Source organism: Cheilinus undulatus, linkage group 16 (assembly GCF_018320785.1).
Source record: "Cheilinus undulatus linkage group 16, ASM1832078v1, whole genome shotgun sequence".
NCBI classification, from domain to species: domain Eukaryota; kingdom Metazoa; phylum Chordata; class Actinopteri; order Labriformes; family Labridae; genus Cheilinus; species Cheilinus undulatus.
In genome coordinates this window covers 27,474,970-27,501,201 of record NC_054880.1, presented here as the reverse complement: position 1 = coordinate 27,501,201, position 26,232 = coordinate 27,474,970, and the positions used below count along the sequence as shown (strand labels likewise).

The 26,232-nt window shown below is 40.1% G+C and overlaps 1 protein-coding gene across 1 annotated transcript in view; it reads left to right on the top strand.

Annotated features, from left to right (window-relative positions):
* Positions 1–25,263, top strand: part of LOC121524495 (ubiquitin-conjugating enzyme E2 E2-like) — an 85,870-nt gene extending 60,607 nt beyond the window's left edge. Inside the window, exons 4-6 of the mRNA XM_041809915.1 lie at positions 7,722–7,854; positions 15,981–16,128; positions 24,590–25,263. Coding sequence (XP_041665849.1) covers positions 7,722–7,854; positions 15,981–16,128; positions 24,590–24,687 — 379 coding nt within the window. The 3' untranslated portion in view covers positions 24,688–25,263. The remainder of the gene's footprint in view (positions 1–7,721; positions 7,855–15,980; positions 16,129–24,589) is intronic.
* Positions 25,264–26,232: the final 969 nt, after the last annotated feature.

The following is a 26,232-nucleotide window of genomic DNA, read 5'->3' as shown; positions in this document are numbered from 1 at the left end:
AGATCTTATGGAAAATTTAACTCCGGGCGAAGCCTCTTCGATATCTTAACACCAAAAGTTAATTTTTAAAATTCTAAGTTAGAGTAAGCCCAAGTTTGAAGCAATGAGATTTATTTCAAAGAATGCTCCTTTATTAAAAGGTGAGGTATTGTCAAAGCGTGTGTCTTTGGGGAGAGTTTAGAGTTGAAATGAATCTTTTTTAGGAAACAAAGTAAACAGTTTAAATAAATAAGTCCAAATGGATGTGCCAAAGTGTAAAAACCTTCCTCCTCTGATAGATTCTGTCTCTCTGTCTCTGTATTTACCTGTTTGAAGCAGATTTATGTTGCGGCCTCTCTCCACTCCCCGGTGAGTCACTGACATTTACGCTGTGCCCTTGAGCGTAGAAACACAACCGAGGAGCTTCTACAGTAATAACAGCATGTGTATGATGGTGAGGAGTAAAAGCATCAAAAACACACTTTTAGCAAACACACAGAGCACTGTTTCTGTCTTTAAACCCTCAAAAGGATAGGATGATTTGAATGTCTTGTTTCAGACTCTTTACAGTTGAAAACTGACTGCTTTGAGAACTACATCTATCGCTGGAAACACAAAAAGCAACAAAAGAATGTTTGCAGAAATGCAGCAAACCTCGTAATCCATGATAACCCCCCAGCTTTACGCTGTTGTTGAATATGTGTCGACAGTAATGGACAGTCGCAGCTCCTCTCCGTCACTCAGCCTCATTAGCTGAATTGATTAGCTAACGAATCATTGATACAGCCTCAGGGAAGAATGATAAATGATGCTACTCAGAGGTCACAGAGTCGCTGCTGAAGTGTTGAAACCAGCGCTGGAGACAGCTCAAAGTGTCCTTTAAGGAATCTCTACTGTCATGGATTTGCTGTGTTCTCTTTCCTCCCGGTCAAGGCTCTGTTTTGTGTTTGTCGGCCTGAGGAGAGAGGATGATGATCAGAACATGAGATGATGAAGCTCAGTACACTTGCTCATCAGTTTGTCCTTTAGCTGCTGTGTTTGAGCACCTTGTTTGAACAGCAAACAGTCGTGTTTGTCGCCCCCCTCCTCACTCTAAATGTGAGTTTGTATGGTACAGGAATGCTGCTCAGCTGGTCTCGACAGGGAGCAGAGATTTTAAAAGATATATTTTTTTTTAATTGTGGATTCATAGAGTTGCTGACTGTACCAAAGTCTGTGTGTTCAGATGTATAGGAGAACTAGACCTCTAGACCAAACCAGAGCCAAGAGGAATCGCTTAACAGTCCCTTCATGAAATTTAAGAGCACAAATTCATATTTTGGGTCCCTCCAGGTCCCTGTGTAACCAAAGTGAGAGTTGTATTCCCATCCTAGGCACGAAGTTGGAAACGCTCCCTGTCACTGTTGAACTTGACCAGGGCTGCCCCTTATCCCTGATTCTGTTTGCAATTTTCATGGACAGGATCTCGAGGCACAGCTGGGGAGAGGAAGGTTTTTAGGTGGGTGACCTCAGAATTTCATCTCTGCTTTTCCCAGATGATGTGATTCTGTTTGCTTCTTCATGCGCTGGGGCGGTTTGTAACTAAGTGCAAAGCAGTCGGATGATAATCTGGCAAACCACTCATACACAGCGTTTGGGAAAGGGCAGCCTTTGAAAAGGAGGGTGATTGGATGAATATTCTGTCACATCTTTACAGGCCAATCAGAGCAACAAAACACGTGACGTAGCTGCTATCGAGCTGCTCCTCTACCGAAGGAGTAAACTCCATATAGAACATCAAATGGCGAACAATGGCAACTGTAGACATGTCAGTACATGATTTTGTCGTTTTTGAAAAGAAAACAACTCACTGCTGTTCTTTGTTCTTCTTTTAACAAAGAAATATCAAGTTCTGAGAAAACTGGCACTTTAGCAGCATCCACACTAATGTCTTCCGCTATTATTGCACCAGCCTCTTGTTGCTACATGCTTACATCATGACTCTGCTGCGCCCGAAAGTACTGCCCCTGGTGGCTGATTGGTCCTGTCACTTTCTAACCGGGCCCAAATGGTTCAGACGGGAGCTTTGCATGATGGATTTGCCAGTGAGAAACACAGAAATGGGCAAATCCAGCTGCTTTGCAAGGTTAGTCTGATGAGAGTCAGCACCTCCAAGTCTGCTGGAAAGCTGTGAATTGCGCCCACTGGGTGTGGAGGATGTCTTAACCCCAAGTGAAGGAGTTCGAGTATCTCTGGGTCTTGTTCACAGGTGAGGGTAGAGTGGACTGTGAGATGGGAAGGTGGACTGGTGCAGCATCGGCAGTATTGCAGGCATTGAGGTAAAGAGGGAGCAGATCCAGAAGTCAAAGCTCTCAATTTTACAATTACAATTTTACCTCCACCTAAACATGCTTGTTGTGCTCCATCCCCCTCCGTGCCACTGCATGGTTTCACTGTGTGCTTATGAAGTGTAGCAGGCTAGCGGGCTCATCCAAAGGTCTTTTACAGATAAGATAATGCTAACCTTTCTGTTTCCAGACTATTCATGGAGCCCCGTGTTGTCAGGAAAAGTCTGTAGAGTAAAGTGAATAAGCAACAGAGTGAGTGGTATGGCGCTGTCCTTGAGCGTGACACTGAGCCTTCAGATGCTGTAAAACACTCTGTGTCTGAATGTGCAGTGGAGTTTCTGTGAAAGAGCACCACACTTCTCTTATAAATAAACATTTGTAAAGCTGTCTGACATATTTTCCATGCTGGGTTATTCTGCTGTTTGGAGATTATGGCTACAATTTCAGCTACAATCAACCAACACTCCCTTAGTTTCAACATTCATCACAGTTTGCATGGATATCAGCATTAGCTGAGCTCTTCTCTGAAGGTTGAATCACGACTGTTACAGCCCTCTGTAGCTACCAGTAAAAGTTCCTGTTTTTATTTTGCGTATGCCCTGATGGAGTAAAAATAGTTTCCTGAAGAGCTACAGGAGAAATGGGTAAGACGGTCTGAGATGGAAGGGTCGGGGAAGGCGTTGATGGCACTGCAGTCGATGGTGAGAAATAGATGATATTGAATTTCAAAAGCAGTCCAAGAATAAAAACCTACGCTTGAATTTCTGGAAGAGATGTGCTATGAAAGAGTGAAACAGTGAATGCACAGTTTCCTCCAACAATTTGGTGATGCAGAAGCTTTAAAAAGACCAGAATGTCACTGCAGTTTTATTATATAAAAAGTAAAACTATTGTCTTTTTACCTTTTGCACAACCATTCATTTATCTGTCTCCTGAATCTGTTAAATCTTGGGCTAATTTGAAAAGTGGTCAAACGTATTGCACCATTACGTGCATTTTAAAATAGCACATTCTGTCGTCCTTCCATATGTATTTAGTAACAAAATTTCTCCCAATCACATGCACATTCCCTCGCTTATGATTTCAAAATGTAATCAATCCCATTGGATAATTCTTCTTGGAAATGAGCTCAATCTTAAATGGAGCTCTTGTCAATCATGGTCTACAAAAACATCCCTGGTATAAGGGGAAAAAGTTTGTAAGATATTGTGTTCAACCTGGATGAATGCAATTCTTTGTAAGGTTGAGAAATACCACAGCTGGTTCAAAACAGCCAGTTGAGACAGAGCTATGTTCACCATTGTGTAGCATCCCCTCTTCTTTTAAAAATAGTCTGTCGAGAGGTGCAGGTGCTGGAGTTTTGGGAGAGAAATGTTGTCCCATTCTTGTCTGATGTAGTATCCTATCTGCTCAGTCCCAGTTCTTTTTTGCCAGATTTTTCTTCTCATGATGCATCGAATGTTTGCTATGGTGAAAGCTCTGGACTGCAGATGCAACCCCATACCATCAGAGATGCAGACCTTTGAAGTGTGCACTGATAACAAGCTGGATAATTTCTCTCCTCTTGATCGCTGAACACAGCATCCATGGTCTTTCTTCTGTCCCTACTTTTTTGAGAAGTGTTGCTGCCATCAAATTCAAAATGGGCTAATATTTTCATAGATTGACTCAGTTTTAACATCTGATATATTTATGTTCTATTGTGAATAAAATATGGGTTTATGAGACATGAAAATCATTACATTCTGTTTTTATTTACATTTTACACAGTGCCCCAAGTTTTTTGAATTGAGCTTGTAATAAACAGGTTTGCATCTACTGTTGGGGGTATGTTATCAGGTGTTTTATTTTACAGTGCTTTGTTTCATGAAGTATTCACAGCTAAAGGAGACAGCCTTCTCTTAATTGTAGAGCTCCTCCAGTGGGAGTGCTGCAGGCTCTGTATTAACGCCTTCAGTGTGGAAATGGACACCATGGGAAATAGCCGGGCCCTTCATCATCATTCCAGCCTTCATTAGAAGCAGCCCTTTTTTCCTATTCTTCATACTTGGATCATAAAAGTCACTCCACTGAGGAGTATCTTGGACATGTGTGTTCTCCATCATCATCCTCATCACTCTGACAGGTTCAGGCAGGTGATAAAAATATCGATTCCTCTCTGCTGGATCCCGTCCTCCAGTCGGAGCGAGCTGTACCAGGCAGCATGAACAGAACAAAGAGGCGGTGCTGGCAGACTTTAAACATTTCCAGATGCTGCAGACTGAACTGTGGGAACTCTGTGGAGAGAAAAACCAGTGATTGGTGAGGCTGAAGAGGCCTGGAGAGCAATTTCAAATGTCTACTTTGCAATAACATTTGACTAATAGCTCAGTTTGCATGGCCAACACTGGTAGTTTGAGGGTTGGGCTAACCAACAGTTTCTTTTACCTGCTGTATTTCATCAACATAAACCAGATGTAAAGCTGACTTGGCAGATTGTCTCACTGGGAACATGATGAAGAAAGCACAAGATTTCTGAATGTGCTCTTGATGCCTTAAGCCATACAAAAAATACTGACCCAAAGAAATACATAACGTGTTACTTAACCCCCCCAAAAGTTAGTTGAACATTGTCTGATTTGTAATATTTGAGGTTTGCAAAAGCTTTTGATACTTAAAAAGAGTTTGTTTTATAAAGCTTTTTTGCATATGCATTACTGTATGTAGCAAGCCAGCTACTAGTTTCAATCCTGGTATCAGATATTGATCCAGTCCTGACTCAGATAACTAGACCAGCTATCTCTAGGCCAATCTATGGGACTGATCCTTGAGTTAGTGTCGAATAGGGATGTACCATATTGGATTTTAATCCATATCCGAAATGCCAGTATCTCTAAATATATTCTACCAATATCAATAAATAAATATTATATTTCTGCATACAACCAGTGTTTACAGAAGCTGTAACAGTTGGAAATAACGACAGAAAATGTCATATCTGCTGATATGATATTGTGCATCCCTGCAGTGAGGTTGTCAAAATTGTAATACTTTTTCAATACCATGTTTTAAATGAAACAATACCTTGTATCTTTATGTTTGATAGTACAAAAAGCATCAACATTATTTTAAAAATAAACAAGCCCCATAGAAAACAAGTAGAATCTTAAGTCCTTTGCACACCGGATATTTTTATGTGCTTTATTTTCAATTAATCCATACTTTTCAAACCTGTAGTCAGTGCAAGCTTTCACACCAGCAAGTAGGCTGTTATTTTTTTAGACTATGGTTGATTTTTCCAAATTCTTAATTCTAAGCAGCACACATCTGACCAATCAAAAACACTTGTTGTCTATGGTAGAAGAGTTCTGAAGTGACATAACAGAGGAGCAACAACTTCCTCCACTTCATAGCATTAATCAAGTTTCATTTTTACCCTCTACCTCAACAAGCCTTCCAGGGCCTGCTGCCAACAAGTATCCCCCCAGCATGATGCTGCCACCACTGTGCTTCACAATGGGGATGGTGTGTTCGTGGTGATGTGCAGTGTTTGGTGTCTGGTCTGATGGCTAAAAGGCACTATTTTGGTCTCATCAGACCAAAGAGCTTTCTTCCACTTGACCATGGAGTCCCTCACATGCCTTTTGGTGAACTCTTGTTGAGATTTAATGAGTTTTCTTCAACAGCAGCTTTCTCTTTGCCACTCTCCCATAAAGCTTTGACTTGTGAACAACCCAGGCAGTAATTGTTGTGGACAGTCCCTCCCATCCAAGCTGCTAAAGTTTATAACTCCTTTAGAGCAGTCATAGGTATCTCGGTGGCCTCTCTCACTAGTCTCCTTCACTCAGTTTGTGAGGATGGCCTGATCTAGGCAGACTTGCACATGTGCCATATTCCCTCTATTCCTTGATCATGTTTTTAACTGAACTCAGCACCTTGGACATTTTTTTAATTCATTCTCTGACTCGCACTTCAGTTTTTTTTGTCTTCATGGTGTAATGGTAGCCAGGAATACTGATTAACCGGTGACTGGACTTTATACTACAATCATTTGAGATACATTCACTGCACTCAGGTGATCCCCATTTAACTAATTGTGAGACTACTAGCACCAATTGGCTTGGCCTCTGTTGAATTAGGTCAGTCAACATATTTTTGTTTAATCAACACTTCCAAAAAACACAAAATCTTTTTACCATCTTATCCACCGATTAAAGGCATTGAAGTAAAATAAATTGATTAATCTTTTAAAAAAACATGAAAAACACAAGAAAAAACAACCCCAAGTGGGGTGCCAAGGAGTCATTATTAATATTTATTTATTTATTTATTTTTACCTTTGGTATGGAGTGCTGTGATGATATTGTTTGCATTTTACTAGCAGTTTGACTTCATAATTCTATAATCATGAGGACCCTTACAGTCCCCATGGAAATGGTTTTAAGCATGTGGGTTTGGTCACATGGTATAAGAGTGGCTGGAGCTGTGATAATGATTGAAGATCAAAATCTTCACCAGAACGGGGTCAGACCTTATCTCTCAACCATCAACATCTGACACACAAACATAGATTTCTGCGTCGTGTCACATCAGGCCGCCTCCTCATGCTGAGCTGAGCGATTTACTGTTCCCTCTCGTTCCCCATCGGCCCCGGCAAGTGATCACTCTCCGGACTATTTTTATCCAAGCAGGAGAACATGCTGGCATCTTTTCCTCCAGCCCGCTCCCTTAATTCCTCTCTGTGTCCAAACACACGCTGACAAGAAATCGGCCTGCAGAGGCCTGGTGCTTTACAACAGGCTGCTGTTTCACATGAACGGCTCCACTCAGGCTCTCATCTTACATTTATGTGCCTCACTCCTTCTCCTTCTCGCTCTCCGCCTTTCTCTATGTGGGTAAATGATGAAAGTAAAAGTAATACAAGGAACCGACAGGGGCATCTGGCTTAATTCCAACAGAAAATGGAATTGGATTACTGCCTCTCTCCGTGCAGCTGTGTACGTGTTTGTGTAGCGAGAATAAAGGCAACAATGGAGCTCGGCAGCAGCCAGCTGCCCAGCGGTGAATCGCTGATGAAGAGAGAGGAAACAGAGCTGCTGCTGCTGCTGCTCAACACCTTCCTGTTTATGTGTGTGGAGCATGCAGGGCGGTGTGAGTTTCATGCTTGCCTTCACATCCCAGACAGATCAGTCATCCACATGACATTGATCATCATTTTTCACGGCCTACACGAGCAGTCTTTGTTACATAGCATAATCTTCTAATGGATAAGAGGCTGAAGCAGCAGCTCTGTGCGGCTGATTGAACATCTGATAATCTCTCATTTTATTTATTCTCTCCCCCGCTGCTGCTCACAGAATTCACTCACCATTAGAGCAGTTTTCCTCCCCAAACGCCTCACCTTAGATAAAATTTCTTCCTCTTTTTCTCTCACAGTGCCGGCCCTAAAGGAGATAACATCTATGAGTGGAGGTCGACCATCCTGGGCCCTCCGGGCTCCGTGTATGAAGGAGGAGTCTTCTTCCTGGACATCGCCTTCACACCAGACTACCCCTTTAAACCACCCAAGGTGAGTGAGTGAGTGAGCGAGCGATGCCCTGCAGCTCCACAGCAGAGCCCCCCCTCCTCACCCGCTCCTTCACCCACAGCTCTGAACAATGTTACTATTGTCCCAGCAGGCTGTCAGCTTTTCACCGCTCCACAACAATGACTTGTTTAAGGCTCATTCACCTCCAGCACGCTGACAGAATAACAGCTGACAGCAGCTCTGAGGCTGCTCTGAAGATGAATTATTGACCCACTCTTCATATTTTGGGGGTTACATAAAGTCAGTGTGTCTAAATGACTGTAAAAAAAGTCAATTAGTTGTGTTAGTCCAACCAAAGTGGACTTTCAAAACAGTAAATGGAGGTGTGTTCATATTAAAAATGACAAATATCATTACCTACAATTCTGAATCAATTTAAAATGCAGAAAATGTAATAGTTCAAAAGATACTTCTTTTCATCCTAAGTGTATTTTTAACAGCAAACATTGAGAACTGCTGCTGCTGTTTTCCATGCATTGTCTCTACCTTCTCTGGTGCACAGGTACGGCTGTGCTTGCTTCTTACAGCATCTGCGATGTTAGCATTAGCACCACTAGCTCTGAGTGTCAGTACTTGCTGTGTCTGACATACACTGTCTATGAAGCTGAAAATTACTCAGTCTGTCTTGTTTTCAATAAAAAAAAGTGTTAGGACTCACTGCAGATTCCACAATCTCTAGGAAGCCTGACTCGATATATATATTAATTGTGCCAAAAGAAAGTAATGTAGCCTAGAAAGAAAGACAGACAGACTGATAGATACTTAATCTATGCTGATGGAAGTTCAAGGTGTCCAGTAGCTACTTACAGACACATCCCCGCTCTCCCCATATTTACCAAAGCAAAATTTACACAAATATCTACACAAGAGTATACAATTTAATCAAAAAGCAAAGACAGGGTAGGATGCCGACAGATTTACATGAGATAGATAAGATAATTTAAGATAATTAATGCAAATATGCATATGAGGGGAGGCCATTTAAGGCGATTTGTTGTTGCATTTTACCGCAAACAACAACTACAATACAAAATGCAATGCATCTTTTATTAAGAAGCTGATGTTAATCCATGGTCTGCTGCACTGTTAAGCAGCATTTTGGTATCACGTTTCAAGTTTACTAACTTACATTTTCTTTGAACCTAGTTTAGTGAATATATGGATTCATCAAATCACAGTCTCACTCAAATTTAAACAAGAAATGACAGCAGAAACATGCAGGTTTGAACACTTAATGATTATATTAAATAATGAGGGGTCAGCCAATGTTAGGAAAGTCTGAACCAAAGGACTTCAGATTGAAAACAGATGACATCTGGTGCCATTTTGCCTTACCTGCTGCAATTTTGCTACTGTAACTTTACACCACAAGTTTGAAGCCTACCTGACCTTGAGAGCATCTTTGTACTTCACACACACTCTTTTCTTGTGAAAAATCGCTGTAAGCTCAACAGTGAAGCTAACAAAAGTATGTTTCTTTAGTTGCAGTGAATGGTTTGAGCAGAGAAGGTGAAATCTGAGCAGAGCTCAGAGAAATATTGAGCGTAGCAGCCTGAAACAGCTTTGAGCGGTGGAGCAGAGGGAACAAACCACTCTGAGCAAAAAGAGGATATTCTCACATCTCCTCTCTGCTCTGCTGAGGATGTAAGATTGATACAACATTATACAGTTAATAGTTATGCCCCCGTTCATCAGTCAGTCAACTAAATCTGAGCCTAAGTGTTCACCAAGGATCATTAATGAGACACTTTAATCTATTATTGCTGCTGCCTGTCTCAAGATAAGCCAATAGACTATAATAAGTTAAGAAGAAGTGAAGCTAATGCAGAAGAAGTCTAAAACAAGCATGTCTCTGATGGCATGCAGGGGGTGACGCCACTGTTTGAAAAAGAAGTTGTATTACAAGAAAATGCCAGACATGTTTCGTGTTTTTGAAGCTTAATTTTATAAACTTAGAGATGTTTTCATGACTGAAATTGGCCTTGTGGTTCATAACACAGTGGCCCATCACAACAAACCTAAAATGAAGATTTCAATATCACTTTACAAGGACTTAAACACATTTTATGTCACCGCGGTGTTAAATAGTGATAATACTTATAGTGTGTGGAAGAATAAAGCAGGTCTTGAAATAAGTATGGCTTTATAACAGTAAGGGAATGTTTTTATAAACAAAAAATCTTTCTGAGTTTATAGCTTTCACGTAACATCACATACCTTCTGAACTGCCCACTGGCGGGCAAGAAAGACTTCCTACTGCTGTACACTATGGAGAAGTTCATGGTCTCTGTTGCCACCTACGTGTTTTAACAAGTTTTGAATTATTTTTAAATGAAAGAAAATTGTTGTTGTATGCACTAACTGTTGAGTAGAAAAGCCAACCTGCATTGACAGCACTGTGGAAGCAGGTCATTATCTCTTGAGTAGGGCTGCACGATTTAGGAAAATGATGTAATTGTGATTTTTCTCCCCAGCATTGCAATTGCGATTTGATATGTAGTTATTTCTTTAGATCCTTATATTATGTTTTTTACCAACAAACACAAGCAATAAAACATTCTATATTATGACCAACACAATAATAGATAAAACGAGAACTGAACAATTTCAAAAAATATCTAATGGTGATGATTTTGACTAGTATTGCAAATTGGATAGAAATTGAGGTATTGAAGGGAGTTATCATTTTAATGTCATTCTCCTATTTCATAAGAAAACGTTTAAAAAAGTAGGAGTTTTTTAGACTATTCTAAAAAAATTGCCTGCGGATGATTGCATATCTAATGCATAACATCTCTATTGCAAAACAAAGTTCTAAAATGGTATTTTTTTCATAAATTTCAGGTTAAAGAAATATTGCACCTTCTGCGATTTTTAAAATGGCAGCAGGCCGTATTGCGATTTAATCTAATTTCCCATCAATTGCCCAGCCCTACTCTTGAGTCAGAATTGCTTATTTTTAGTGTTTATTGTTGTTGTCTCATTAGAAATCTGCAGACTGTAACAGCTGATCAGTGCCAAGGTAAACACTTTTGACTTGATTAAAAACGTACTTGTCTAATTAATAGCTCAGTTTTTCTGAAGTTGTCAGGTGATGTGAGCGTGCTTTTTTAAGAGACAGAGAATTAAAAAGACCAGGGCTGCTGCAGCTCGACATAGTGGTCAACAGTAGCTGCTACTGTTCTGTTTTTGCCCTCTAGGCCACTGATATCTATAAATATATCCTGTTTTAGAAAACACTCATTCATAGTATATTATGAGAGGTGATTAAATACTCATTGTGTGCTCTAGCGAGTGAGAAATGTGTTTATTGTAGGGTTGAGTCAAAATAAACTACTTGACTGTGTGTTCATTGTGATGAAGGAAAATGTCAGCCAGTGCAGCAGTGCCTTTTGTTGATGTATTTTTAAAGGACAACAATGGAGCTCTATGACACAAAGGAGGAAGATATAACAGTCTTTGATACTGACATAATGCACGCCAGAAGAAAACATTCATTGTTGTTTTTTAGGAAAAAAAGGAAGAAAATTCCAGAGTATGACACGACTTTTCCTGCAGCTGATTCTTGTTTTTGTGTCTCCTCCTGTCATACATTCAGCTGCTCCTGGCTCTCCTCCAGTCAGGCTGTGGCTTTGTGGGTGAATGTGTGTGTTTGTGTGTGTACTGCTGATGCAAGTGTGTGTCAGTATTCACACAGTAGACAGGCTGACAGCGGTTGCCACCTCCCTCCCTCCTTTCCTTCTTCCCTCTGAGTTTCTGATTTGTCCCCGGGGTTTTGGTTTCAGGTCTTCAAATACTCACAGGCTCACTTCTATCGACTATTTACAGACACATGTTGTTAAAATAAACAGATAGAGTAAACTGGGGTATATTTTAGGATGTCCATATTTATTCTGTTTAAAAGCGAACCATTCAGAGGTCACAGGCCAGCCTTGGATTGAGCTCAAAATGTGAAAGAGATTTGTAAAGGCAGCAGGAAAAGTTCTCACAATAAGATAGATTTTTTTAATTTAGATATCTCTGCACACATACATAAATTCTGCCAATTTATTTGTGCAGTTAAAGCTGGGATTCCATTGCCAAAAGATGGAAAAGACACAAAAATAACAGCCCCACACTGTCCTGCTTTTTTGGCACCCTTCTCTTGGGGGTACCAAGGGGCACGTATCCAACCCTAAACTGTGGTGCTAGACTTACTGTAGTCCATGGATTTGTTCACCGATTCTTCTCCTTTTTCATGCAATTAAGTTACGAATGGACACATACAAAGTGTACCATGCTTTACAGCTTTACTTCCTCATTTTGCATTCTTTTAAAGGAAGTGGTAATATACTATTTAGGAAATAAACCTTATGAACCTTGGTTCAATTTAAAAATAATAAATGAGCACAACCTAGAATTATGAACTGAGGACTTTGTTGCTTTTTTCCCCTTTGAACCAAACCAAACCAAACTGTGACCACAAAACGGAGGTACAAACCAACCTTTGACCTCTGTGAACCATTACAACCCTACCTCACGGTACCCATCTGCTACACAGTGCAGTAGATGGGTACAGCAGCTCCACGTAAGTTATCAAGTTTAATGGGTTAAAAAATAATTGCCGGCTCAATTGTACACTATCTTAAAAGTTGTAAAGCATTTTATTTTTTACCCAGAAAGCCTCTGTGTTTGGCACTATTTTCCAATGCAAGCTTCATCTACCAGCTAAATGTTGTTCCACATCAGCATATCTGAACAGCTGTTTCAGTGTGCAGGCTTTGACAGAGACATCAACGATATCCCTTTCATCTATAATAGAGATTTATGACTGTAATCGGACCTACAATTCGTCAGTTTAAATGTTGTGAGAACTTTGTTTCAATTTTGGATATCAAATCTCCTTTCTGGTGTGAAACGTGACTCTTAAAGTTAAACAATCTCCTCCTCACCCTCCTGATAGTCCTCACTGAGGGAAAACTGAGCCCGTCTAAACTCTTGGCATCCAGAAGTCTTATGTTTTTCCAGTCTGGCTGTGAATTGTGCCACCCAGCAGCTCACCGGCTCTCAGCCACCAAGCTGACAGCTGCAGCTGCTCAGATCGCTGCCTCATCGCTAATGTTAGGATGATGAGGACGGTGCTGATTGTCTCAGATAGAGGGTTCAGGATGGCAAGGATGACGGTCAAACACGATATAGTCTAATCTGAATCTGATCTGAATCTGAGATATGAAGCTTTTATTAATAATATTTCCTCTATCAAAGTTTATTACATCCTGGATTTCAGCTGAACTCTTTAGCATATTTGCCTTCCTTTGCATTACATCCTTCTCATTTTTCATCTTTGTTAAATTGGCCATCTTATTTGTCTTAAAAGTTAAGCTCAGATTAACATATGATCAGTTTCTTTTTTTCCTTTCTTTCATTGCTCATGTTGTTCATCTGTTTACTTGTGAAAATTGTATGTTATCTGCAGAAGTGGAAAAATTACACAACTATTTTACTCAAGTAAAAGTGTAGTTAATCTGGTTAAAAAAAATAAAGTACAGCTCTATAAATCTAAAAAAGTAAAAAGTGTCATATTTGAAGTTTACTTTGCTACTAAGGAATCCTATTATGTTATGATATGATCTTGTGTTAAAGGCAAGAACAAGAGAGCAGATATCAATAGTGTTTATATTGGTCCACCATATACTATATATAGTTAAACTATGCTCATGAAAGTTGTAAGTATTTTACAGTACAGAGCTGCAGTAACTCCTGAAAATCAAAGCAAAGAGTCTACCTAATAGGTCAATGCATACTGATGAAGAATACACACTATGTGTCCTTTAAGAACATATAAAGTCACAGGTGGGAAATCTAACTCAACAGATAACTTCACTCATGGTGCAAATGTGTGTCACATCATAAAACAATCCACCAGAAACGTGAGCAAAAGAACCCCAGCAGGGATCACTATACAGCAGCCAACACAGCCAAACACAACTAAAAACTCTGCCCAAGGGCATGGTTGGCAACCGCCCACACACCAGCCCAGATTTGAAATGGAAATGGGTGGAGCTTGGATCAATTAACTCTTCTCAGAGTTGAACTGACACTGCTGGATCAGCTCCATCAAATGACAGTGAAGACCGTTTCACTTACAAAGGACTTTGACAGTTAAAATCAACTCTAAATGTTTAACCCTGAGAAATCAACCCTCTAGTTTTTGCTGCTTAGAGATGTGATGTGGAATCAATCCCTAGGCATGTGCTACTGTATAGTCAACAGAAGTGGAAAAAGTACAAGAGTATTGTACTCAAGTAAAAGTACAGTTACTCTGATTAAAGCTGACTTAACTCTTGTGCCCTCCTCAGGCATTTTTGGGCATTCTTCTCAAGGTTTTTTTTTTTTTAATTTGTGATTATTTTGTCAATTTTACAGCTTGTGGCATGATTTTTTACAGGAACTTTTCTTTCTAGTTAAATTTTTGAAATCCAACATGTTTTACTCTTAAATGTCATTCATACTCTCGATGAATTTTGTACCCTCTGGACACCTTCGAGGCAAAAATGTACATGTACAAAAAACTGTTATTAAATCACCATACATCAATATTTTTTTCTACTTTTTTTTCATAAATCTCTTTAACAACTTCAGACTTGCTCAAAACTACCAAACATTAAATAATTTTCAAGATTTTAACCCTTTAAATGCATGTTTGATTATTTGAAATATTTTATTTTTTACTACAAAAAAAACACAAAAAGTGAATTATTTTCCATAAAATTAATAGTGGAAAGAAGGGGCTTTGGTGCTGATGAGAGTCTTGGATGGGTCAAAGATTAGACTTGAACCTGGATACTGTGCGTACATTGGGCACGCCTTCGACCACTTGGCCATCTGCACCCCTCACTTGTGTTCTTAAGGTGATGAATGCCAGGTGTTTGTAATTTGGAAACACACATTTCTCCTAAGGATTGAGAAACAGCCCTTTAATGTCCATATAAGAGCATGGAACTGCAGGGCAGTGTGCAAACACAGAGGAGACACAGGAGAAAGAGGAGAAAAAGCAAGGTATTAGTAACATCCTAATTTAAAATAAACCGTTAAAACAATCACAGTAGTTTGAAATATTTCATTGGTTCTGAAGAGGAGGAAAATTTAATTACGTATATATATATATATATATATATATATATATATATATAAATTATCATATGCTACACACACATCAGTTGGATTAAATCACTGGTTCTGACAGTGCTTTTATCAGATAACATGCATCGTACTGTAATAACAAATGGATGGAGTCCAGATGACTTTTAAAAAATTGCTTAATTGGGTGGGGAGGAGCTTTTCTTCTTTTTTTTTGAAATGATTACTATTGGATTTAAACCTGACGCTTTTAAATGATGGAGCATCATTTGTTCCAGCTAATGAACACATACCTGTATGTGAAGATAGGTTGTTATTGTTTTAAATGTATAATGATAAAACTCCTACACATGTGCAAAATTGATATTCCTAATTTAACATTTTGTCTCAAGATGTGATGTGATGTAGGCTAAAGCCCAATCTAAACTTGCACATACTCTGGTGTGTTGTAACTCAAGTTATATAAGTGTTAAACTGCTTTTTCTTCCCTCTTGTCTCATTAACTGTCTGTTCCTCACTCCAAAATTTCTTCTTATGTGAAACAGTCACTGCTTCCTCCTCTCATTCCTCACTGGTATTACTCAGAACAACAAACAGAACACATTCAATAACCTGAAATAAAGAGCATCAATGAGGTGATGGATGGTGATTAGATGAGTCTGTCCTCTTCTGTTCTTACACCTCCGCTCAGATGGGTTAGCGTTGGCATGCTAGCCCTGGCAGATGATGAAAAAGATCCTTGGCCAGTCTGTGTGGTCTCATTAACTGGCAGTAATCCTATCACAGCTGATGCTAATAGATTATGATGCCGCCTCTGCTTGACAAAGGTCTAATCCTGCATCCCCTCTGTATGATGGATTCATTCCTCCGCCTTGAAAAATAACCTCTGTATCATCGTTTTAGATCCTGACAGCTCTTAGTCTGATCAGGAATTGAGTTCACTTGAGTTCTGACAGAAACCGATGTATTTTTCACGTCTGTGTGTTCAGGTGACGTTTCGTACCAGGATCTACCACTGTAACATCAACAGTCAGGGAGTGATCTGTCTGGACATCCTGAAGGACAACTGGAGTCCTGCCCTCACCATCTCCAAGGTCTTGCTGTCCATCTGCTCCCTGCTCACTGACTGCAACCCTGGTGAGAGCTACACCACACTATACATAGACACTACAAACACGCACTTCTCTGTCATTTTGTCCTCCAATTTTAGCCATGATAGCCTGCTGACACGTCTAGTGTCTGTGGATAATTTTCACAGAAGTGTGTCACTTCATGGTCTGGGCTTGAGCAGCTGATGGACAGGTTATAGAGAGATAAACACTGCTGATATCTTCTCAAATATGTCTCCTTACATTGTTTGTCTCCTATTGTGAATAATATGTGGGTTTATGAGATTCACAAATCATTGGGTTCTGTTTACATTTTACTCAGTGCCTTGATTTTTAGGGAATTGGGGTTGTAATTGATGTTGCCTGCAAGCTGCAATCACCGCTAAAATGTTTGTTTTTTTCTGTATCATTGTATAATATCAATGCAAATTTCCTCAAATATTGTGATATAATTTCATGGCTGTGTTGCCCAGCCCTAGTGTGCCAGGATGGTTGCATGAATGTCAGTCAGTTCAGAAATGTGACAAAAATACTCATCAGCAGAAAGATCAATCATTTTTAAAAAGCACCCTTTTTCTGCCTATATTGCCTTAGGATAGATTATTTCAGATGCTTTTAGTACCTCATATGAAGCATACCGAGACCACTATGTATAGTATCTCAGTGTCGTAGTACTGGAAGAAATCATTTCCTTATAAATCCCTCTCCTTATAAAGCTGTGGTGTTACAGTGAGCCTGAGCATTCCTGCTCCCTTCATTGCAGTCAAATCAATATTTTACCAGGCCTGTCAGGATAAACAAGAGCCTGTAAACAGCTGACAGCAGTCGACCAGGAGACATTTTTAAAGCTAACTGGATCCATTATGGTTCAGTTTACCAGCACGGTGAAAGACTGAGAGGAGAGGGAATTCAATTTGTCTTTTATATGACCTGTAAAATCAGCTGTTTTCAGTTCGATATGTCTGCGGCTGTGTTAATTTTCACAGCTATTTTAGATTTAGTGTAAGTACAACATTTACTGCTGATACTGGCCTATATTGACAGCCAATATAGGCCAATATTACAGCTGATACTTAGGGCTTATAAAGGCCAATATTTTCAGCCCAAATGGGCCAATATTTATGGGTGATATAGGTCAATATATTTATAGCTGTTATAGGCTGATATTTACAGCTGATAAGAGTTCAATGTTTACAGCTAATACAGGCTGATATCTAAAGATGATTTGTGCCACTATTTACAGCCTGTTCATACCGATATTACCAGTTGATATTGGCGAATATTGATGGTCAATATAGGCCAGTATTTACAGCCAATACTAGACAATATTAACAGTCAATACAGGCAGACATTTATAGCCAATGTAGGCTGAGATTTACAGCACATATTGGAAAATTTTTCCTTCTATTTGCCTATATTTACAACCAGTGTAGGCTGATATGTACAGCTGATATAGATGATATCTACAGCTGATATGGGCTGATATTCCTGCTAATACCTGTCCATATTAACAGCTGATTTTGGTGGACATTGATGGCGAACGTAGGCCAATATTCACAGCCCATGTAGGCTGATATTTGCAGCCATTATAGGCTGATATTTACATCTGATATAGTCCAATATCTACAGCTTATACATGCTGATATTTGCAGTTGATATTGACGGATATTATTGGCAAACATAGGCTAATGTTTACAGATAATATAGGCAGTTGGTAACACCTGATATAGGCAGATATTTACAGGAAATATACAACAATATTTACTGCTATTGGCCATTTTCTACAGCCAATATAGGCTGATGTTTAATGGTGATACTGCTTGGTATTTACAAGAAAATGTATAGACCAAAATTTACTGCTTATACAGGCCAATATTCAGAGAAAACATAGGCCAATATTTACAGCTGATATAGATCAATATTTACAACCAATAAAGGGTAGTATTTAACCCTGATCTAGGCTGAAATTTACAGCTGATATATAACGATATTTACAACTGATATAACTTGATATTTACAGCTGATATTAGTGGATATTGATAGCCAGCATAGGCTGATATTAATAGCCATTATAGGCTGATACTTACGGTCATGGATGACAGTATTGGCATCCCAATACTGGCATGTTGCCTTCTTGCAGCAGCAATTTTGAGATCTCTCCATAGGTGTTTAATGGGATTTAGATCAGGACTCATTGCTGGCCACTTCAGAACTCTCCAGTGCTTGGTCCCCAACCATTTCTTGGTACTTTTTGATGTATGTTTCGGGTCATTGTCCTGCTGGAACACCCATGACCTCTGACGCAGACCCAGCTTTCTGACACTAGGCCCTACATTGCGGCCCAAAATCTTTTGATAGTCCCCAGATTTCATGATTCCTTGCACACAGTCAAGGCACTCAGTGCCAGACGCAGCAAAACAACCCCAAAACATCCTTGAACCTCCACCATGTTTGACTGTAGGTACTGTGTTCTTTTCTTTGTAGGGCTCATTCCATTTTCTGTAAATGATAGAATGACATGCTTTTCCAAAAAGCTCTACCTTAGTCTCATCTGTCCACAAAATGTCCTCCCAGAAGGATTGTGGCTTACTCAGGTACATTTTTGCAAACTCCAGTCTGGCTTTTTTATGTCTGTTTGTCAGCAGTGGGGTTCTCCTCGGTCTCCTGCCATAGCACTTCATCTCATTCGGATGACAACGTATGGTCCGAGCTGACACTTTTGCACCCTGAGTCTGCAGGACAGCCTGAATTTGTGTGGAAGTTGACTGAGGATGTTTATCCACCATGCCAACTATCCTGCGTCGCATTCTTTTGTCAGTTTTCCTCTTCTGTCCACGTCCAGGGAGATTAGCCACTCTTCCATGGGTTATAAACTTCTTGATTATGTTACTCACAAAGGACAAAGGAATTTCAAGATCTCTGAAGATGGTCTTGTAACCTTGAGATTGTTCATATTTTTCCACAATTTTGCCCCTTAAGTCCTCAGACAAATCTGGGCTCTTCTTTCTCTTCTCTATGCTTGGTGTGACACACACAAGCACACAACACAAAGGTTGAGTCAACTTTTATACATTCTAACTGGCTTCAGGTATGATTTTTATATTGCCAGCACCTGTTTCTTGCCACAGGTGAGTTTCAATGAGCATCACATGCTTGAAATAAAATGATTTGCCAACAGTTTTAAAAGGGTGCCAATATTTTTTTCCGGCCCATTTTTGGAATTTTGTGTAAAATTATGACAATTTTGTCTTTTTTCCTCTGTTTTTTTGTGTTGTTCCAATGCACATAAATGAAATAAACATGTGTATACCAAAAACATTTGTGATGGCAACAATTTCAGGGAGAAGTGGTGTATTTTTTGGAAAAATTCCAGGTGTATCAATACTTTCGTCCATGACTGTATTGATAATTTATGCCAATATTGGCAGAAATATTTTTATCTGCCAATATCCATAATCAACTTTTAATGCTCAAAAGTGCTAAATGTCATGCTGATAATGTTGTGCATCCCTAATATTAATATGTTATCCAAACATTATTTCCTTGAAAATATGAAAATACTGACATGCCTTGAATGTTGTCTCACCTTATCCCATTTGACATATTACATGCACAGAATAATATTTAACATTTCATATGCACAGTAGAGAAATACCATGAAATTTGAATGTCCAACATTCCAGCATTCATGTTTTAGTCTCATTTTAGTCTTCTTGATGAAAACCAAACTTACTTTTTGTCACACAGATTAATCTGTGTTGCTGTGGTGTTAAATTGAGTGCGCAGAGGCAGTTAAAATGATGACAGTGTCCGAAATTAGGCGGAGAAAGATGTGAGAAATGTGGCAGAGGGAGACAAGGTTGGGACTTGAAAGGGCAGGAGGATGACAGGTGATTTCAGAGCTGGAAAGTGGGAGAATGAGATGGAAACAGAAGAAAGCGCGCTAGTGATGATGGTGAAGTCCTGTGATGATAGCTTGTGGCCTCTCTGCGGGGATCACTCTTTGATAAACCTCACAGCGGATATTCTCCCTCCGTGGGCGAAAAAAAGAGAGAAAAGCCTCTTGTCGTCTTCTCGTCCTCTACGTTTTCAGATTAAACGAGCCGATTCCTTTAAAGTGTGACACAAAAGAGACTTGATTGACACCCCCATCGCTGCCAAAAAATAAATAAAAAAAGAAACACCACCCCTCCTGTCTTTAACCCACGCACTTTCTGCCTCTTGCCTCATCAAAATCAGCCCGCCTGCTCCACTTCTCTCCACTTGGTTAAATTTTTTTAGCCTCAAGAGCTGAATGTGGGTCTGAAATACCCTAAAAATATCCCTCCACCTCCCTCCGTCTGAAGTTGTTCCTTCCCATGCAGGCAGAGATCATCGGCATGTGGCTCATTAAAGCGAGGGAGGACGGTGGAATGACAGTTAATCAACCCTCCCTGAGGCTGCCATCCCCCGCCATCACGCCCTGCACATTCTCCCACAGGCACATTTCTACCCAAGGCGTCCCGGTGGCTCATCGAGGCCGAGTCACATTCCTTGTCAGAGCAGGCTCAAATCTACCCAGGGTCTCTGTCTGGTGTCAACACTTTTTCCTCCCTGTCTTCTCCCGTGAAATGTCTAAAAAGTTATCTTAAATTTTTAACAAAGCCAGAGGGATTCCTGCTGTTGCTGCTGTCTGCTCTGTCTCGTGGCTGATCTGTGCAGATATCCGACCAGTCTTTTATAATAAAAGTGGCGGCTTTTCTCCCTCTTTAGCTTCAGGGGTTGTCGGTTTGTCAAACCTGTAACAACACAAACCTCAGCATTCCTGAAAGGACAGCTTTGCTATCTGGGTTGATATCAGAATTTGGGAGACAAAACCAGTTTGAGTTCATGGTCTGCTTGCTGTGATTAGTTTGAGAGGTTTAAAACAAGTAAAAAAAATAAAAGCTTAGATTGTCTTAAAATTTCTCTAAATAACTCAGCATAATCTGTTTATGTAATCATGTATCATTAGTCCAACAGCTCACACATTTGTCTCCTGATGGCCTGGATTTTTGACAGATTACAAAACTCTACATCTTAAATCCATCTTGATGCAATCATCTGTGTTATGCTTTGTGTCATCCCACAGGCAGCTCTTATTTACTCTTAGGCCCATTTCAGACTGACTGTGTTGGTTTTGCTGCAGTGCGTGTCCGATCTGGCACAGCTTTGATTCCAGGTAAATCTGTGCTACGTTAGCTGCGTCTCCCTGCTGTCACAGCCTGTGTTTATCTTCCCTGTGACATATTCTACCAGTGTGGAAAAAGGAGGCTTCACTAATAGTTAAAGTTTAGAGAATATGGCTCTCTATTTATCCTTTTTCTTTCTTTTTTGGCCAAAAGACATGCTATTCTTTAGATTCTCGACATGTGAGGCATGCTGGCTTGTTAACATGAAAACCAAAATGAAAATCGCTGGAAAGATGCATGCCTCACAGGCCTAGTCTAAAACAACACTTAAAACTCAAAACAAAAATGCATCTCAGTTTCTGTACAACCAATGTATTGTGGTCCAGTTTTGGAGGTTTAAATATTAGCAAAGTAAAAAGGGTGTTGCAGCTAGAACTAGCAAGAAAAAGACATGCAATAGTAATGCACCGATCCACCAGTTTTAGCTCCAGCCCAGAGCAACTTGAGACTATAAATCACAAGAACATGAGGGAACTACACGCTCACATGGGAATTGTGAGATCACTCAATAATGAGTCCAACATGAAAGTAGGATACAAACAGAAGGTTAATTTGTCTTCCTGATGTCGATTTGCCATTTATTTTTGTGCTGTTCTGTTTTTTTGTTTCTATTAAGGGTATATGAGAAAATTGAATGTTTTATTTTTTCTAGAGAGGAAAAATAAAATCCCGTGGTTTTCTAGCTCTACCTTGTTTGACCTCTGATAGCACTGGTTGAGATGTAACTCTGATAGACTGTGAGGAGTTCATACTTGCCCTGTGTTTTGAAGTTGACCAGGTGCTTTGTGCATTCCTGTTTGGGTTGATTTACTCTACAGTGCCTTTAAGAAGTATTCCCCTTTGGATTTTTTTACCCTTTTTATTGAATTATTGTGGGCACACAACACAAAGGTTGAGTCAACTTTTATACATTCTAACTGGCTTCAGGTGTGATTTCAATATTGCCAGCACCTGTTATTGCCACAGGTGAGTTTAAATGAGCATCACATGCTTGAAATAAAATGATTTGCTCACAGTTTTAAAAGGGTGCCAACAATTTTGTCTGGCCCATTTTTTGAGTTTTGTGTAAAATTATGACAATTTTTGCTTTTTCTTCTGCTTTTTTTGTTGTTCCAATGCACATAAATGAAATAAACATGTGTATACCAAAAACATTTGTGATGGCAACAATTTCTGGGAGAAATGGCGTATTTTCTGGAAAAATTCAAGGGGTGCCAATACTTTAGTCCATGACTGTATTTGCTGTTCGCAGTGGTGGTAAAGGAGCATCAGATTTTGCTGTAAAAGCCAGAATAAGCTTAATAGCTTCTGCAGCACAAACACACCCCCGTAATCTGCCATTGTTGTTTTGTTTTTTCAATATGCACATGCGGGTAAGTGGTCAACGCTATGTGTGATGTAGCCTGATCATTTCAAGAAAGATGTGGTTGGCTGTCCACACGGAGACAAACCGGTAAGCGTTTACAGATTTGTCAACTCTGGGACCCGAGTTCAAAAAACTTTTGCGTATACTCCTGAATTCGTCTCCGGTTGGACAGGGCCTCAGTAGAAATCTTGAGCAGAGCGGAGTGGTTTCTCTGGCACATGCTAGAGATTAACCAGAGTGAATGCTATGAGATTGATCACAAGAAGGAGAGCATTTTCCATGTGGATCTTTGCACAGACAGAGTATGTGCAATTCAAGGGTTAGCCCTTTGCACTGTTTGCCAAAATAACAGCTTGGTAAAGGTGAAGCACATAGCTTTTACATCCATAAATGTTCTCATACAGGTCGACTGGCTACCTGAGTACAGCTGGGTAGTGTTGGAAAATGCAGACTATTTAACCAGAGTCAAACAATTGTTAAATTCTAGATTATGGCAAAGAGTTACTTGGCTCTTCCTGATGACTTTCATGGTGTTGACTCACAAAGATCTCACTATGCATGCTGCCAAGTCTTGGTTTGAGGGTTGCTTACATGTCAGGTAGTCAGTTTTGGAAATGTACAGAGGGTTCACAGTTATGTTCAACAATACACCACACACGTTGTCTGAGCAGTGTGATATGTGATCAAAGCCTCACTGAAGCTGCTAATCCGACCTTTCTAAACCTTAATCCACCAAGGGCTATCTTAGTTTTACACAAATTGGTCAAACATAGGAATCGTGACACGGAGCAGCCTTTGACGTGATGATTCAGGAAATCTTTCACAAGCTGTCATATCACAAATGAGACGCTTCTAGCTGCAGGCCCTGACACTATGATATGTGAGGATCCATTCATCCAGAAATCTGAGTATAAGCCTGTAAAAACCGCCATCATTGAAACCCTGTCAGGGATTAGAGCCCAGGCTGTTTGTGCTGCTCGCTCAGCCGAGCTCATCGCAGCGCTCCGTCAGCAGGCCAAGCCCCCACCGGAGCCGATCTGAGGCTGGGCAGAGCGTTGTCTCTCTGTCACCTCACTGAGAAATTGACCAGCAGGACAGCAAGCCGAGCATCGGCCCGATCAATGGAGGAGCCGGTGGGGATTCATAACGGCGGCTGTTTACTGACCGGATGTATGTGTATCAACAGACAGGACAGATGCTGCTGCTGCTGCTGCTGCTGCTGCTGCTGCTGCTGCTGCTGGACTGGCTATGATCACCTGTGATTTACAACAAGAAAGCACATTTTACCCAGCTGTCGATAAAAGCGTTGGCGGCTCTGTCCGTCACACGCTACAAGCTTCAGTCTGCAGGATGAGCTCTATTTGTTTGACGTACGGCTTTCCTCTGCTTTTTCACGGGTTGCAATAAAATTCCCATGCATGCTGATGAGCAGAGGTGTTCGTCTGCGGGTTTGTGCCCCATTTTAGACTCTGATGCTCTGTGACGAGTAATTGGATGTCAAACAGTGTGACTGAGACTGTGTAAACATGCTCTGTGTCCTTATAAATAAAATATGGCTGTCACGGATGTGTTTGTCTAAGGCTATTGCTAAAATCACATTTCACTTCTCAGGAAATCTGACGTTTACGTTTAAGCACACACAGGAATGATCCAGTGTTTCTAAACCCGACTATTTCCTTTGAATGTCACCGTTCTAGTCTATGACAATTAGTCGCAGTAATAAAGGTAATAACTTCTCTCCACATGTTGTCACAAAAATCAAGAGAAAACTGCCCTTAAAGGGCAACTTTTTGAGCTTGTTCATGCCTGAATATATCTCAAGCTGAAGTACATGCTTTAGGAATTAGAAGAGAGCAAAAATGACATGCAACATTTGAAGCTAACAAATCTGATTTCTTCTTCTTATATTTCAGCCGACCCCCTGGTTGGAAGCATCGCCACACAGTACCTGACCAACAGAGCCGAGCACGACAGGATAGCCAAACAGTGGACCAAACGCTACGCCACATAGACCTGCACGCCCTCTCTGGACCCTTCAACCTGCCTATCCCACACAAACACCTCCTAAATCTATGGAAGCACACCCGCTCCTGTCATCGACCCTGCCCCCGTCTCTGCCCGCCCCCTGAGAAACGAACTGTTATTTGTTCCATGCTGACTTGAAAAGCTTCTTTTTTATACAAAGAGTCTATTGGGATTGTATTTTCCAATACACTGAATGTTGATATGGTCATGAAAAGCTTTAATACTGTTCTTGTTCTTGTCGATTGTTGTTGTTCTTATTGTTGTTGCATTGTTTATAACATCGTCGCCACCCTTGTCGTATTACTCCTGTTTCAAGTGATGGTGTCATGTGAAGACGCTTTGACTGAGTGAGTGCGTTTGTTGTTTTCAGCTCATGGTGGACTTTAGTGCATGGCATCAGGACATGTGTTCCTGCAGTGGACATGTAGTCATGGTATTATTTCAGGCATGGAGTGAGCCCATCACCATGTATCATGATGATAGCGGTAGTTTGCTGTACATTTAAAGCCTTGTGAGAAGACATACTCATTGAATACTCGATTAAACACTGGCTGTAATGTGACCCACTCTGTCTCTGTTTCTTTAATATGATTCTGTGTATGTTTGGTGTTGGAATGAGTGTGATTTTAATGTGGAGGCTCATCGCTCTGACCACTTCCTGTTAGAAATGACAGTTCACTACCAAGAGGAGACAGATAAGGAGGTGAAAGAGGTCTTACGTGATGTCATATTCATTCTCACGTAGAGTTGAAAAAAAGGAAGTTTACACATACTAGAAAAATATCTTATTCAGCATTTCAGTACACGGCAGAAATTCAAATCACAGCCAATGTTTTGATTTTAAAAAAAATCTTATTACAAATGCAAGCCATATTCAAGACAGCTACACTAAATAAATAACTAACTAAAGGTCCATGTCCAAAGCTGTGGCACTTCTCACAAGTGCTTATCAGAATCAGCTTTATTGGATAGGTATGCTTATGCAAAAAGGGATTTGACTGCAGTTAGCTTTGTTCTTTATGTACAGGAATTAAACACTGAATGCAAAAAAACTGGAAAAGGATTAAAAATTAAGATTTAAAAATATGTAAAACCTATTGTGAGGTAGTTTTTTCTAGTTTAGTCTTGTGCATTGATGTTATGGTTGCAAGATGTGCGAAGGGTGCAAGAATACTGACAAAACATGGTGAGAAATTCAAGATATGCAAAGATTAAGGTCATGCCACATCATCTCAATCAGAAGTCAGTCCACAACTTTGACTAGGTTGTTCCAAAATCTTTGTTTTTTCTTTCTAAGCCAGCTTCTAAAAAGTTCAACTTTTGTCTCATCAGTCCAGAGAATATTTTCTCAAAAGTCTTAGAGATCATAAAGATATTTTGTCAAATGTGAGACCAGCAATGGTTTTGACCTTGGAACTCTCCCGTGGATGCCATTTTTTACCCAGTCAATTTTTTTATAGTTGAATCATGAACACTGACCTTAGCTGAGTCAAGTGAAGCCTGCAGGTCTTTAAATGTTGTTCTGGGTTCG